The sequence below is a fragment of the Cydia fagiglandana genome, chromosome 21, assembly GCF_963556715.1.
Source record: "Cydia fagiglandana chromosome 21, ilCydFagi1.1, whole genome shotgun sequence".
Lineage (NCBI taxonomy): Eukaryota > Metazoa > Arthropoda > Insecta > Lepidoptera > Tortricidae > Cydia > Cydia fagiglandana.
The window spans coordinates 1737636-1754384 of NC_085952.1; the positions used below are offsets into that span (position 1 = coordinate 1737636).

Below are 16749 nucleotides of genomic sequence, written 5' to 3' on the forward strand. Positions count from 1 at the left end.
TGGAGCATCCATATCCACCGATGAACACGATCCACAATCATAAGGGCCACCCCACATTTAGCGTCTTTGGAGCGTCGGCGTCTGTTCAGCGCTATGGAAAATGACGTCGCTGCGCAGTTGCGTCGACGTTGCGTCGAGCAGCGGCCATAGAGTTGTAGAACGCTCGAACGCTCGAAAGACGCTAAATGTGGGGTGGCCCCAAGGGAGCGACCACAGAGAGAAGGCCATTTACTGTGTCGACTGTACTACATAATAAGTCATTCGAGCTAAGCATTTAGAGACCCCATGGTCAGTTTTAAAATAAAAATAAAAAGTTAATATTATTCAATAAGTACAAAAAATCTGTCAAAATTAATCGTTTGTTAAGCCTTATGTTAATTAGCAAAAAGCCGTGCCGAGATTTCTAAACGGAGTAGAGTAGGTATGGTATGGGGTTCTTAAAAAGGAGGATACAGGTTTTTAAAGAGTCGGCAACGCGCATGTAACACTCCTAGAGTTCATAGGCTCTGCGGTAATTGAATATTAGAGGCGAAATACACGGTGTAACATGAGGAAACCGAATAATTTTAACAGCGTATTCCTGATCATATTTAGAGACAAAAATGTCCTATAAACTTTTTTCAAATTCGCCTAGTTACAGAGATAATATTAATTAAAAAAAACAAGTTTTTTTATTGTTACATAGTGTAAAAGGCCTTTTTGATGGTGATGTTGCTGCTATGGGACGTAGTCTAAATGTCCTTATTGATATAATATGTCAAAAAGTGACAAGTAACACTTTGCAAAAAGTAGGTTTTACGAAAAAAAAATGTTAAAATCAAGTTTAAGTGACAAGTTTACCAATAACATTTATTTTTTATGTACAAATACATTTAAAAAAAAATTTTTTTTTTGGCGGAAATGACCTAAACTCATATTACATTTTTTCCTTCTTTTGGCCTCAGACATGCGTGGTTAAAATTATTCGGTTTCCTCATGTTCCACCGTGTATATTTTCGTTTGACACCGACTAGTACTGAAATGTTTAGTTGTTCAGGTAGCGAAGGGGTTAAAACTTATCTCCTTGATCACAGGTAAAATGAGTCAAATGGTGACGCGTCAACGGACGGGTGGGGATGAAAAAGAAAAGGTACCGATATCAATCTTATCACCAATGTGACGTTCCCAATTAAAAGACACTGTTTGTAGTCAATAAGGACAATTTCTAATCCCATCCTTATGGTAGTAACGCCTTATTGATAACCGGCAGTACCTTTTGTTGGAAAACGTCACAACTTTTCACCGAATTAACTTACAAGCATATAGTAAGTAACGAAAAAAAATAGATAACTCATCGCAAATATACGATAATTTACTTCTTTTCTTATCATCATATAACAGTTAACCTTAAATATTACCTGCTTATTTCAAAAGCTTACCTGCTTGGGGCACTGATAACGGTTCTAGAAAAACTTATACCAACTCTATGGCATCATAAGTTCATGAACGCTTGAGCGAACTAGTCAACTTTAACTAACCGATTGTGTATAGTTTTGAAGTGGTGAAATTTCCGCTTAAAGCGTGGTGTTTTGTTTAAAAGATTGTGTTGTTCCTTGTTTCTAATGAATTTATACTATCCTGGGTCTTTCCTGTCTACGCTTCTGCTTGTGAGTAGTTTTCTTCTCTATTTAATTCTAGTGTAATACGCAATAATAATTTATACGAGAAAATTAAAAAAAAAAACAGATCAGTCTCAGTTTTTTTCTGTAACATTTCGGCAGACATTTTTCAGCTCTTTGAAATATTTATTGTTTAGAAAATGTAAGTATGCAACTGTCAGCCACCCCTATAATATTTCATCTTCTTTATTCATTATTCTACTCTGCACCCTGTGTTAGGTTACGGATGGGTGATGGTCTGATGGTATGTCCCGCGATTCGTTACAGATGTAGTGCATAATTGTTTTCCATCGTATTTTCTCGGAATCGTTCGAATTTTTTAGGTACTCCAGACAACCTCAGTACTTTTTGTACCGAGACTGACTGAAATAACAAGACACGTTCGTACGTTTCCGTGAAAATACGATGGAAAATAATTATGCACTACATCACATCTGTAGATGGGAAAATTGTGCTACATTTGATAAGTCATAACTGTCATAAGTCATGTCATATCCACTTATATTATTATATCATCATCAAATTTTCATGTAAAACGCCGTGGTGAATTTTAAACACATATGTTTACATGTATTACTTCCAATACTTTAATCATTTTACATATAGTGTAACCATTATAAAACGCATACATTCTAAATACACCAGCCGGCCTAGCCAAGGTTACAATCGCTATCGCTTCGACAACGAAAAGCATTATGTCTCTCTATCACTCTTCCATATTGGTGCGACAGTGACAGTTGCGTTTCGATCGCTACGGAGCGTAAGCGATCGGCATCTTGGCTACGCGGCCTGGTTATTTAGAACTTAATAATAATCATAAAAGACGTGCTAAGTCGCCGAAAAAGCGTCTGCGCTTCCTATACTCCTTCAGCCAAGACACGTGGTCTTTTGTTACATTATTTTAAAATCCTAATGGAATATACTATATAATAGATATTTTTTCGCCACAGTGCTTTGACTTTGCACGATTATTTATATTCAAATTGTATTTCCTTCTCAATTGCACTTGCGAATTCAAGCAACAGAGAGTAAGATACACTATGGTATCGAGAACGTTTCATTTCCAGTAATAATTTAGTTTCTCACATCGTGAACACATTTTTCCATTTCATACAAACATGGTATGGAATTTAAAAATCCCCTAAAATTATTAAGCCCCTATAAAAAGCCACGCTGTTTCTTTAGCTACCAAAAATTTAGCCCATAAGCAGGCACCTGCTAGCTCCTTTTTACGGATTTATAATTTTTTGTGGCAAATGTTTTAGAATTATACTTCTTTGGGCTTCGTTTCGTTACTGCAAATATATAATTCAAACAATGAATAAGCAACATATAGGAAACTTTTATTTTATTGCCCAGATCCATAATGCTAACAATTCTAAAGAGTTATCTCTGAGACAATCAAAGTTTTTTAGATATAAAACAGTTAGATGTTTGCTTCAACTTATAAAAATATTTCTACTTTCACAGCGACAAACAGACAGTCCAGTGAAAGATATGAAAAAGAAAATGGCGGCCAACGCTGAAAAGGAAAAGAACGCCGCAGAACAAGCCACCAGCAAGCCTGCAGAAAAACCCTCAGATAAAACCACAGATAAACCTGCAGAAAAGCCCGCGGATAAACCTAAGGTAGCTGAGAAGCCAGTGGATAAAAAAGATAAAGCACCTGAGAAGCCAATTGAGAAGAAAGATAAAGCACCTGAGAAGCCAGTTGAGAAGAAAGATAAAGCACCAGAGAAACCAGTTGAGAAGAAAGATAAACCTGCTGAGAAGAAGGAGGGACAGAGTGAAAAGAAGAAGGAAGAGAATGGCAAAGGAGAGGGCAGTGGGAAGGTAAGTGATTTACTCGTCAACGTTATTTCATCCTGACAACATGTAGGTATACAAATGCCCAGTCTACTAACCATTCAACGTATGGTTACACTAGAATTTTTTCGATTGGGAAGATTAGGCACCTGGTGGGGCGTGGAGCAAGAATTAGAATTCTTTGTTTATTTTAAAGAAAGAAAGAAAAATATTTTATTTGCCAACACACACAAACAATAAGGTATAAAACAATAAATTGTCTAAGTATATAAATCGGTCTATCCGTTGGAGAGTTGTCACATACATTGGCGTCAAACATGCAAAAAGCTGTGCCGAGACTTCTCAACGGAGTAGAGTAGGTATGGTATGGGGTTCTTAAAAAAGAGGGTACAAGTTTTGTAAAGACTTCTGTCGACCCTCTGTCGTCGGGAGTTAAAAAGGAATTGCCAGCATCGTACCCTTACTCCTTATTTTCCGATTTATGTCTACGCTCCGCGATTGTTGCGCTATTCAAAGTCCTAGTTAAATTGGTTGTAAAATACTTTATAGAATTTCTAATTTAGCAAGAACCCTAAATGGCATAACAATCCCATTGTTGTGATTACTAATATACTAATGTACTCATTTATATTGCAGATAGAGAAACCAGCAGCAAACGGCCGCCCAAAACAGAACGGCAGCACCACCACAAACGGAACGGTGAGTCCCGACTCGGACTCGATATCGGACGCTGATGAAACGGAACAGTTCCCGGAACTGGCTTACGATGATTCCGATGTGGACTGGGAGCCAGGCATGGACTGTCCTAGCCGGAGCTTCACCAGGCGCGAACAGGTAACAGCTACACTCTAAACTGGACCTTATGTCGCCGCAATAAGGCAGAGAAACCACCAGCAAACGTCCCTAACAGAACGGCAGCACGAACGGAACGGTGAGTCCCAGCTAGATGAAACGGAACAGTTCTCGGAACTGGCTTACGATGATTCTGATGTGGACTGGGAGCCAGGCATGGACTGTCCTAGCCGGAGCTTCACCAGACGTGAACAGGTAACGGCTACATTCTGAAATGGACCTTATGTCGCCGCAATAAGGCAGAGTAACCAGCAGCTAACGTTCCAAGCAGAACGGCAACATGAACGGAACGGTGAGTCCCGACTGTGGACGAAACGGAACAGTTCCCGGAACTGGCTTGCGTCGATTCTGATGTGGACTGGGAGCCAGGCATGGACTGTCCTAGCCGGAGCTTCACCAGGCGCGAACAGGTAACAGCTACATTCTAAAATAGACCTTATATAGCCGCAATAAGGTAGAGAAACGAGCAGCAAACGTCCCAAACAGAACGTCAGCACGAACGGAACGGTGAGTCCCGACTCTGGACTGTATGTCAGATGTGGACGATGATTCTGACGTGGAGTAGAAGCTCGGAATAGCCTGTTCTATTCGCAATCTTACCAGGCGTGAACAGGTTTCTGGCTTTAGTACTTTTTTTTATACAAAACAACATTTTCTGACACACATTTGACTTACCCGAACCGAGCAAACTGTCAGCCGCCTTAAGTCGTCTTTATTATATACTACTGTAGGGTAGGTGGGAGTTTCACTCAAACGCCAATGTCAACGATACTTTTATTGACTATGAAAACTTATACATATAGGTGCATACATTTATGGGTTCATACAAAACTGGTTACTTCCTAACTAACTTAATATCGAATAACAGACGGCAAGGTCGAGCACGCCTGTTACCGATGCAAATTGCCAAGGGACAGTCGGGAACCTATCGCCAAGGCACTAGCTAAACCTAGGGAGGTCAGGGAGAAGACTGCAAGTGGCTATCGAACTCCCGACCGAGACTTGAGACTAGCCAAAGGACAGAGGTGTACCTATCGCTAAGGCAGTCGCTAGCTAAGTGATCTGATGCGGCGCGGGCTGCGGCTTTTATACCGCCCGGTCGGCGATCGTCGTGCGCGCTCGGTGCTCCTCGGTGGCTGGCCGGTGTGACGCAGTACTGTGCGAGCGAGAAAGTATTCGAGCCCGCGCGCCGTGAGAATTTGTACTGTATATAATAAAGTAGTATACTGTATGTAGGTACATACAGTTGTTTGTAGCGTTCCTAGAAATCTCTGTAAAGCCGGTTTTATCAGTTTACAAAACACTTAAATGGCCCTTTTACACAACCTTTTTGTCAGTTCACCGAAAAGTTAATTTGTTTCAAAAACAACACTTTAACACAAAAGTTAAATAAAAAAAAAACTACGAACCACGATTTTGACCATACATACATACATATCGTGTCTGTCTGTCTCAATATTTGATACCTGGGACTCCAGGGGTTAACAACTCTTTGATGACACTGACAATTTCATGTCTGTTCAAGACTGTTGTTATCTGTATTGTCTCTTTCCAATTTAATACCTTTCATCATCATCTAGCCGTTGTCGGCCACAGCGAATGCTTTTCTACCGCTGAGAGCGTCGCTGGTGCGCTCTCAGGTGACTGACGTAGGCAATCTTTGCAGCAAATGTGCGGCCGCACTCGCTGCAGGTCAGCACCCCACCGACTTAATTATACGTGATTGCCACAGGTGGTCTGGCCTTTAGCTCGTCACGCTTAACGTCGATCTCTGTGCGTCCCCTGGCTTCAAATTCACGCACCTGATACCTAATACCTTTACACTGTGAACAGTCCCACATAACCAATAATAATTAACTCCCTGACTTATACTAATGTGTGAATGTTGGTGAAGGTAAAGGCGACGCGGACACCGGAGACGCCGCGACCGGCCTCAGACAAACAGGATACAGATGAAGTAAGTCATCCCTGTTGCATGCTAGCTTAATATTATCCTTTTTTTTTTTCGATGAGGCGCGCGCACAGCTCTTGTGAGCAAGGACCCCGCTAAGGATACGGGCGAGCCTTGCTCATATGCCTGTCGCCAGTTTTCCCTTAGTCGCCTTATACGACACCCACGGGACGAGATGGGGTGGTGCTATTCTTTTCTGATGCCGGCACCACAAGGCACGCTTAATGTTATCCTGTACTGTAGCACCTATTCGGAACCGGGCAAATGAGATCTTAAGTTAGGGGAGACGTGATCCGGGGAGACTTGTACAGAACGTGACAGTACCTCACCCGCTAAATAGACTACCCATCTTTTTTAGTTCAGAACAGTTGTATTGATAAGAGAGGGAGGGGTTGTCTATCTCGCGGGCGAGATACTGTCACAGAATAACTAATAGTACTACCGTACAGAAAATTCACTCGTTCACAAAAGTCACATTTAGGTATAAAATTCTACCTATACTCGCCACCTGCACGCAAAATTGAAACTTATAAACCTACGTAACCGCGCACGAACCGTGAATCTTCCTTGCGCGCCACAGTTTTATGACCGAGCTGTGAGCGTCGGCACAGGGTTGAAATTTGACAAGTTTTTGTACCTATACCTACCGATTTATTATTTTTAAGATTAATATGTAGGAATTACTAACGTTGATTCTGTAAACATATTTTTTTTATCCGGAGATAGTATGTCTGATTCTTACGGAAGTAGGTAGATATGCCACAGCCGTATTCCTTTGAAAATATGTCGGTCAGTTCCTAATATTGTTTCTGGGCGACCAATAATCATTTTAAATTGGAATAAAGCGCTTAAGTTTTATGCAAACAAAACGAATTAGTTGTCGAATTTGATTACTTAGTATTTATGTTATGTTTTAAAGTTTAAATTCACCTTTCAATATCGTCCGGAATTTAATAAAATGTTATTTCTGCAACCTTGTTCTTTAGACATCCGTAAACAGAACAATATCTTTTATAGGGATTAGATCGAGATATAGGTTTCGAAGCCATTGTGTATTTTCAAATTTGCGCGAGCGCCACGTGACACGAGTATCGTGCGAGCCGAGCGGCGCGCGGCACCGCGGCAGCCACTGCCATACGCCGCGCGGCGCGGCGCGCCGGCCAAATGTACCTAAACTGCGTAGTGACACCCCCCTGATACTGTCGCGCCGTTACTGTGCTAGTAGGATTATTGATCCCCTAAATTACAAAGTTGTATTAAATCAATTTAAAATAGCATAATAAATTTACTGCGTTGTACAAAATGAGAATATTATAGCGATTGGTACCTTCCTTTCTTCGTATAGTTTGGCTTCTAAAATCTCCAGACACCTTCAGAAAACAGAAACAGAAATATCGAAACAAACATAGGCTTAACATCGGTAATTGCCTCCAGACATAAATCAACGTTACCGTGTCATATTACTAATTAATGAATATTACAAATTACCAAAGCAAAATTTACGTCTGTAAAGTAGCAAAAGCAAATTTGCAATTTTCACAAAAACCGTTATGACGCGCATCATCATAAGGTCATAGTTTGTACACCTAAACACACAGCTCGTAAAGATTTAAATAAATTAACGATTCTCATTTACCATTGTCTCATGAGTGACCCACTTTAATGTTGCACTATTTTGATTACTCAAGTGAAAACTTGCGTCTCAAGGATATATTTGTTTAAGTGTGAATATGCAATTTTAAGACGTTCTTGAGTGTAGACCCGGGGTTATTCGGTAAAAAAATAAAGAATGTTTTTACTGACACATTCTAATAATGTACTTACAATGATTACTTTGTTAAATATATTAAGTGTCTATTGGAGTCAGTATCTTTTCAATAGGGTTTTTTTTCGTACGGTTTTCATAGCCAATAATCTGATTTTAGTAAAAGAGTTTCAATCGATTCGCTTTTATAACACAGATGATATACGTAAAAGGTTAATGGTATTGGGTTTATTTAACTTGTTGGGTAAATAAATAAATATTATAGGACATTTTTTACACAAAATAGACTAAGCCCCACGGTAAGCTCAAGAAGGCTTGTGTTGTGGGTACTCAGACAACGATATATATAATATATAAATACATAGAAAACAACCATGACTCAGGAACAAATATCTGTATCATCATACAAATAAATGCCCTTACCAGGATTCGAACCCGGGACCATCGGCTTCATAGGCAGGGTCACTACCCTCTAGGCCAGACCGGTCGTCATGTCGTCGTGGATTTATTTGTTTATAATTATTGTTAACTGTACCATCATTTTAAGATACCTACTAACAATCCTGCATGCTAACATTTTGAAGAAAACACTCTACAGACCACACAGTAACGTAACATATAGTTTGGTAAGCCATTTTCGTCAGCAGAAAGAGGCGGCGAAAAATGTAGGCGCGAAAGGTTGTCCAATATCCGCCCGTATAAAATTTTAATCTCGCGCCTTTTCTTCTAACGAAGTGGGTTTGCCAGAGTATACTTTAACGTCTTCTTCTTCCTCGCGTCATCCCGGCATTTTGCCACGGCTCATGAGAGCCTGGGGTCCGCTTGACAACTAATCCCATGATTTGACGTAGGCACTAGTTTTTACGAAAGCGACTGCCATCTGACCTTCCAACCCAGAGGGGAAACTAGGCCTTATTGGGATTAGTCCGGTTTCCTCACGATGTTTTCCTTCACCGAAAAGCGACTAGTAAATATCAAATGATATTTCGTACATAAGTTCCGAAAAACTCATTGGTACGACCCGGGGTTTGAACCCGCGACCTCCGGATTGCAAGTCGCACGCTCTTACCGCTAGGCCACCAGCGCTTCCAGCAGCTTGCTTTTTTGGCAGAGTATACTTTAACATAACATCTCTAATCAGTTGTATAATTTCAGTCAAAGGAATCGAAGGTCCTGAAACTCACAGATTCAGGCAAAGACACGCCTAAAGACAAGAAAACAGACGCCAAATCGGAAACTAAATCGGACCCAAAATCGGACGGAAAATCTGCAAAATCGGACGCTAAAAAAGCGGAGACGCCAAAGAAGGATGAAACTAAAGCGGATGCTAAGAATGATGTGAAAGAATCATCCAAGAAAGGGGGGAAGGAGGATAAGTCTGAGAAAGTGGAAGTCGAGGTGGTTGTAGAGATTGAGAATAATGGAGGTGAGTGAAGTTAGACCTTAAACATGTAGAAATAAGGTGTATTTTTGAAAGGCCAATTTTATAAACAAGGAAATCAGGACGAAATACTTTCGCAATTAAGTAGGTAAGGTAAACGTACTAGTGCTCGACATGCTAATGCCCAATAGATGACACTTCTGCCGTTTCAAAATTTCGAAATGACATGTACTGGGACCGCGTAGAGCACCTACGTTTACCTTATATTAGTACCAATACTACCAAATGACTGGGTCCAAAAAGTACCTATCCGTGGTACCTATTTTTCTAGAAATTTCATCACTTAATTTAAGACATACTACTACGTACGCAGACTACGTAATGTCTTTTCGTCCGACATACCTCAGTGCCTCAAAACGAAAGTCTTTAATCAATGTGTATTACCAGTGATGACTTACGGCTCCGAAACTTGGTCTTTCACTATCGGCCTCATCTCAAAATTCAAAGTCGCTCAACGAGCTATGGAGAGGGCTATGCTCGGAGTTTCTCTGCGTGATTGAATCAGAAATGAGGAGATCCGTAGACGAACTAAACTCACCGCCATAGCCCACCGGATTAGCAAGCTGAAGTGGCAATGGGCAGGCCACATTGCACGCAGAGAAGATGGCCGATGGGGTCGAAAAGTGCTCGAGTGGAGACCACGAACTAGCAAGCGCAGCGTAGGACGTCCACCCACAAGATGGACGGACGACCTTGTTAAGGCCGCCGGAAGATGCTGGATGCGGGTCGCTTGGTCCCTATGTTCAGCAGTGGACGTCTTATGGCTAAGATGATGATGATGATGATGAATTTAAGACATCAAATTAAGGTTGAAAGTTACCTACCATTGATAGGGTACCGACAAAAATAGTGTAACTTAATAAGTTTGGAATACTAAAAATCTTGTACTTCTTTTTTTGTGAAACAATTTTTAAATGGAGGGTTTTTAGAGATCAATAATTTAACAAGAATAATTTTATTTAAGAAGGATATTGAAATACTCCTTTTCGTTTACAGACGCGTCAGAAGAATCCCGCAAACCAGACACGAACTTCTCAAAGTCGCGAGTTAAGGTGTCCCCTTACCGCCGGAGTATGCGTCTCGCGGACCAGACCACCAGCTCCATCGCTGCCAACTATACTGGTAATTCAATTCTGTACTATTATGTATTATAGCCAGGCCAATTTTGGTGTGGGCCGTATGTACTCGTAGCCACCTTATTTTAAATGATATCTCTGACAAATAAGATTTATTTTTTAATTTCATTAAGATTATGAGATTTGTTTTTAATTTCATTCATTAATTCATTCTTTTTCCGCCCATACCCTCCATTTTTGCTACTTTATGAATGAAAAATATTCGTTAAATTTACAATTTTATTTCAAAGTAAGTGCTTGCTCGTAGAAAAAGTGTTGTATGCAACGTTGTTTAACTGAGTCAAAAAAATACACGTGGCGTCTTTATTAACAGTTTTTGGCTTCGCCTCAAATTGTTACTCACGCCGCTCGCCTTTTTTGACCTCTCTTAAACAACGGTTGCATAAAATACTATTCTATTACTTTCAGGCAACAACACAACCATGGAGATGGACATAACAGAGACGTCCTCATTCATGGACGAGACGATGGACGACAGCTACTTGAGCGGTCTCCGCTCCATAAAGGGCCGCCGCAGCTACAAGCTGCTCAAGGACATGCCGAGGACCGCCAGCGCCAATAGGAGTGTTCGCTCCGTCACTAGCATCACAGGTAATATACATTACCCTTAGAGACACGATGGACGACAGCTACTTGAGCGGTCTCCGCTCCATAAAGGGCCGCCGCAGCTACAAGCTGCTCAAGGACATGCCGAGGACCGCCAGCGCCAATAGGAGTGTCCGCTCCGTCACTAGCATCACAGGTAATATACATTACCCTTAGAGACACGATGGACGACAGCTACTTGAGCGGTCTCCGCTCCATAAAGGGCCGCCGCAGCTACAAGCTGCTCAAGGACATGCCGAGGACCGCCAGCGCCAATAGGAGTGTTCGCTCCGTCACTAGCATCACAGGTAATATACATTACCCTTAGAGACACGATGGACGACAGCTACTTGAGCGGTCTCCGCTCCATAAAGGGCCGCCGCAGCTACAAGCTGCTCAAGGACATGCCGAGGACCGCCAGCGCCAATAGGAGTGTCCGCTCCGTCACTAGCATCACAGGTAATATACATTACCCTTAGAGACACGATGGACGACAGCTACTTGAGCGGTCTCCGCTCCATAAAGGGCCGCCGCAGCTACAAGCTGCTCAAGGACATGCCGAGGACCGCCAGCGCCAATAGGAGTGTCCGCTCCGTCACTAGCATCACAGGTAATATACATTACCCTTAGAGACACGATGGACGACAGCTACTTGAGCGGTCTCCGCTCCATAAAGGGCCGCCGCAGCTGCAAGCTGCTCAAGGACATGCCGAGGACCGCCAGCGCCAATAGGAGTGTCCGCTCCGTCACTAGCGTCACAGGTAATATACATTACCCTTAGAGACACGATGGACGACAGCTACTTGAGCGGTCTCCGCTCCATAAAGGGCCGCCGCAGCTACAAGCTGCTCAAGGACATGCCGAGGACCGCCAGCGCCAATAGGAGTGTCCGCTCCGTCACTAGCGTCACAGGTAATATACATTACCCTTAGGGACACGATGGACGACAGCTACTTGAGCGGTCTCCGCTCCATAAAGGGCCGCCGCAGCTACTAGCTGCTCAAGGACATGCCGAGGACCGCCAGCGCCAATAGGAGTGTCCGCTCCGTCACTAGCGTCACAGGTAATATTCATTACCCTTAGAGACACGATGGACGACAGCTACTTGAGCGGTCTCCGCTCCATAAAGGGCCGCCGCAGCTATAAGATGCTCAAGGACATGCCGAGGACCGCCAGCGCCAATAGGAGTGTCCGCTCCGTCACTAGCGTCACAGGTAATATACATTACCCTTAGAGACACGATGGACGACAGCTACTTGAGTGGCCTCCGCTCCATAAAGGACCGCCGCAGCTACAAGCTGCTCAAGGACATGCCGAGGACCGCCAGCGCCAGTAGGAGTGTCCGCTCCGTCACTAGCGTCACAGGTAATATACATTACCCTTAGAGACACGATGGACGACAGCTCCTTGAGCGGTCTCCGCTCCATAAAGGGCCGCCGCAGCTACAAGCTGCTCAAGGACATGCCGAGGACCGCCAGCGCCAATAGGAGTGTCCGCTCCGTCACTAGCATCATAGGTAATTAACTAAGCGAACTCGAAGCGCGAGCCAAGCGTTACCTTTTCAGCGAAGATGGTTTGGCTGTTGTTATTATTCATCATCATCATTATCTCGGCCATAAGACGTCCACTGCTGAACATAGGCCTCCCCCTTTTTTGGGGGGTGAATGCTATAATCGCCACGCTTGGCAGGCGGGTTGTTATTATTATTTGGATTCATTTTTGAAAGTTTTTGAAAATAACGAGGTTTGTGTGGAAATTGTTTTTGATAAGTCTCATCCCCAACCAAATAATTGTACTTTTCAGCAGTTATCCGACAATTTTATTAGAACCCATACAATATTCTGAATGTAATTTACCATGTCTTATAACTTTATTTCTCTTTCCAGTATCCGAGACATCGTCGCGCCCCACCGCGCCCGTGGTGGGGCGCAAGCGCAAGCCCGAGCCCGAAGACAACATCTCCGTCGCCAGCGAGGCGCGAGAGGCCGACAGTCCCGTCGGGAAGAGGCAAAGACTGCTCGAGAGGCTGGCTCGGCCTTTCAAGAGAACCGTGCTTATGCCTGCTAGGAGGAATGCTGAGGTTAGTTCTTTATTAGATAATCACGAGGCCGAAAGTCCTATAAGTCTGTAAGAAAATGGTTTAAAAAGCGCAACGAGCCAGATGACTATCTTTATCGCTAGCGAGGCCCAAGAGGCCGACAGTCCTATTGGCGTGAGCGGCGCGCCCCGCTCACGCCCCGCCCGGAAAACGCGCCAGTGTGACGAAGCCTTTTGTCTTATTTTTACCCATGCCTTGTATTTACTCCATCTGACCGTATGATTTAGAAAATGCTTATGTGCGTATAAAAGTTTTTTCACCTCAGCAGCTCGAACAAGGGTACTTTGTTTCTTAAAAACAGTGAGCAAAATACGATTTTGCTCACTGAGTCATTTTGTCTCACTCAGTGAGCAAAATCGCATTTTGCTCACTTGAGTGAGACAAAATGACATTTAAGTGACCTTTATAGTCAAATGTCATTTCAACATGCGGGGTCTAATACAAGTTCGATATATTTGGGTTCTATTATCTCTGTCCCTCTAGGTATGTTCATCAAAGTTATTTACATCTCGTGCGCTTTTGAATCCCTTACTACGCTCAAGATTCTAAATTAGATTCTTTCGCTTGCACGTGACTCAAAATAAGCACTCGAAGAAATATCAAACTTTGATCTCTTGTTGTACAAATAACTATTATTTTAGAGTACATTTTCACTAAACCTATTTGTCCTCCAGATCGTGGGCATCAACACAGACCTGCCTCTAACAGCTCCAGTAGCCTCCACCTCCAGCTTCGACCCCGAGACCCTCAAGACGGCTCCGGCCGACATACAAGCCTCCCCCGCGGCTCCACCCGCGGTCGCCGCGCCTACTGCTGAAGACGCCAAACGGTGCGTCGTCATGTAAACTGAAAATATTACGTGCGTTCCACGGAATGGGATTGGTAACTGTCAAAGGTTTGCATAGATGGCGCCATCGTAGCTTGCCCCTTTCTATTGAGATTTGGCTTAAAGGGCTCAAAAAGGGCTAAAGCATCCAGGGTATTAAAAAAACCAAAATTTGACACATGGGTTTGACAGGACAAGCTATGATGGCGCCATCTGCTAAAAACTTCCACCGGCCAACCCTATTGTTCAACTTGTGTCCCGTACGAACATTTTTAATAGAGTTCCTCATTCTCGGAGGAACTCTGAAAGAAATCCAAAGGAAAGTGTTCAGAAAATTTGCAAAAAAAAAGACTCGCACGGAACCGGGACCCGTAGCCAACATGCCAATCGCTAACACTCCGTAACAATCGAAACGCAACTGTCACTGTCGCATAGAATACGAAAGAGTAATAGAGACGCAAATCACACAAAGCATTTCGTTGTCGTAGCGATAGCGATTGTAACCTTGGCTAGGCCGGCAAGGTGACTCGCGAGCCAAGAAGCTCGGTGTGTGACGTCACGCCTTGCCCGTCTATAAAGTAATAAAAAAAAAGTGTTGGGAAAGGACATATTCGTGGAATGTTCCATTTATGGATCCAAGAACTATTGGACTGAAACTGGACTTTATAAAATGGCGCTTAACCTCCTAAGACCCCGCGTACAAAATTGTGTACATATTCCACAATCTATTGTGTAACTAAGGCCCACTTGCACCATCCCACTAACCCGGGGTTAACCGGTTAAACCTGGAGTTACCATGGTTACTAGTACAATTTGACACTGGTTTAGCGATTTAACCGCTTAACCCCGGGTTAGTTGGGTGGTGCAAGTGGGCCTAAGCGCCATTTGCACCATCCATCTACTAACCCGGGGTTAAGCGGTTAAACAGTTAACTCAGTGTCAAATTGTAACCATGGTAACTCCAGGTTTAACGGGTTAACCACGGGTTATTGGAATGGTGCAATTGACGCTAGGGTTCTAAATTCAAAAAACAAAATAACTCATTAGGTTTCAGGGGTTAATTATTGGGGTAAAATAACCACACAAAACACTTCTAACGAATATGTTATAGACTTCATTATACTTCCCATCAGATGCCTCCGATAGAGATAGGATCGAGCAGGTCAATATGCGAAGGTATACGTGCTTGGCGTCCTTATTTTAAGTGTCGAAAAAACTGTTTAAGTCTCTTTAATCTAGTATATACCTGAGGCGGGGGTAATATAGGGGGGGGGGGAGTGACCGAACGGGATAGTCTTATATATTTTTCAGTAGGAGTAGCAGCGAAAGCGCTATTATTTTTTGTCCTTGTCGCAGTCTCACATTATTTAATTCCCCACCGTAAATTTAGTATGTATTATGGTGGGCAACAAATAAATTCGACCAATCATAGTGTCGTATGTTTTGTCCCTCACGGAGGTAAACGTATACCACTTCTATATGATCCTACCTTCTATGTTAAGCCCACTAGTTCTTTGATTCACAATTCACATAGATGGCGTTGCTCTGGGTTCTGTAGATGCGAATTAGGGAATGCAAATCGGTTATTTTTTGTATGGAAATAATCTGTTTTAACCGAAACCGCGGTTATTTCCATACAAAAAATAAACGATTTGCATTCCTTAATGCGAATGATATGATTTATATGTAATAAACACTTAATACCTTCGAATAATTACTATGTTTCATTATTATATACCTACTTATAATGTCAAGTTATGTTTTGTACTGTCCCATTACTATAATTGATTTCTATATGTAATTAAAATCATTGTTATGTACTCCCACAGCTCGCTAGTAAAATATATAATGAAGTAAATATATAATTTGCATTGTAAATAGTTCAAATTTAGTTTAGATCACGCATAGTATATTAAACAATGAGATATATTAAAAAGTGTGTGTTTGAGCAGCCTTTAGCATTAATATTCATACTTTTTTATAAGCTATGTAAAAGTTTATATAGTCCTTATATTATAACACTAAAACCAGTGTTATAACGACTTTTTAACTTCTTATTAAGCTAGCAACCTAAAGTAAGCAGCAAATATAGTTAAGCTGATGATGTGTTAAAATTATCTAAGCACAGCTTTATATAAAAAACGTGTGCAGATAATTTTGAACATCTTACCCGCTTAGCTAAAAACAGGACGGTAAGCACGAAGAATATCGTACATTGACGCGCCATTGCCTATCTCTATCTCACGCGTATATTGCTGTCCCGCTCACACAGTGACATTGACCGCCGGCATCATGAGCGGGACAGCAATATAATTACGCGCGTGATATAGAGATAGAATCAGGCGAATGTACTAAATTCCATGTGTTTAGAGTCCTTACATTACCTGAAGGCTGCTCAATTAACATTTATTACAAATTGTGTTATACATTAGGAATATACTTAGCAATACAGATGTAGGGCATAATTATTAGAGATGCAACGGATAGTTGTTTGGCCGGATACCGGATATTCGGCCTGACCAACTGCCGAATATCCGGTATCCGGCCGCCGAATATTCGGCCAGTGGAAATATACCTACATTTCGGTTTTTCAGGTGCGCATTCTGCAGGTTTGACCTGTTTCCTAGTAAA

General features: G+C 42.3%; 1 protein-coding gene across 1 annotated transcript in view; it reads left to right on the forward strand.

Moving 5' to 3' along the window:
* LOC134675344 (nestin-like) overlaps positions 1 to 14914 on the forward strand; it is a 39634-nt gene extending 24720 nt beyond the window's left edge. The window contains exons 2-16 of the mRNA XM_063533552.1: positions 1074 to 1129; positions 3129 to 3491; positions 4101 to 4298; positions 4347 to 4503; positions 4614 to 4726; positions 6211 to 6273; positions 9188 to 9458; positions 10470 to 10595; positions 11018 to 11200; positions 11374 to 11502; positions 11676 to 11804; positions 11978 to 12106; positions 12582 to 12710; positions 13081 to 13274; positions 13967 to 14914. Of these exons, the coding sequence (XP_063389622.1) occupies positions 1079 to 1129; positions 3129 to 3491; positions 4101 to 4298; positions 4347 to 4503; positions 4614 to 4726; positions 6211 to 6273; positions 9188 to 9458; positions 10470 to 10595; positions 11018 to 11200; positions 11374 to 11502; positions 11676 to 11804; positions 11978 to 12106; positions 12582 to 12710; positions 13081 to 13274; positions 13967 to 14137 (2406 nt within the window). The 5' untranslated portion in view covers positions 1074 to 1078 and the 3' untranslated portion in view covers positions 14138 to 14914. The remainder of the gene's footprint in view (positions 1 to 1073; positions 1130 to 3128; positions 3492 to 4100; positions 4299 to 4346; positions 4504 to 4613; positions 4727 to 6210; positions 6274 to 9187; positions 9459 to 10469; positions 10596 to 11017; positions 11201 to 11373; positions 11503 to 11675; positions 11805 to 11977; positions 12107 to 12581; positions 12711 to 13080; positions 13275 to 13966) is intronic.
* The last annotated feature ends 1835 nt before the right edge of the window (positions 14915 to 16749 follow it).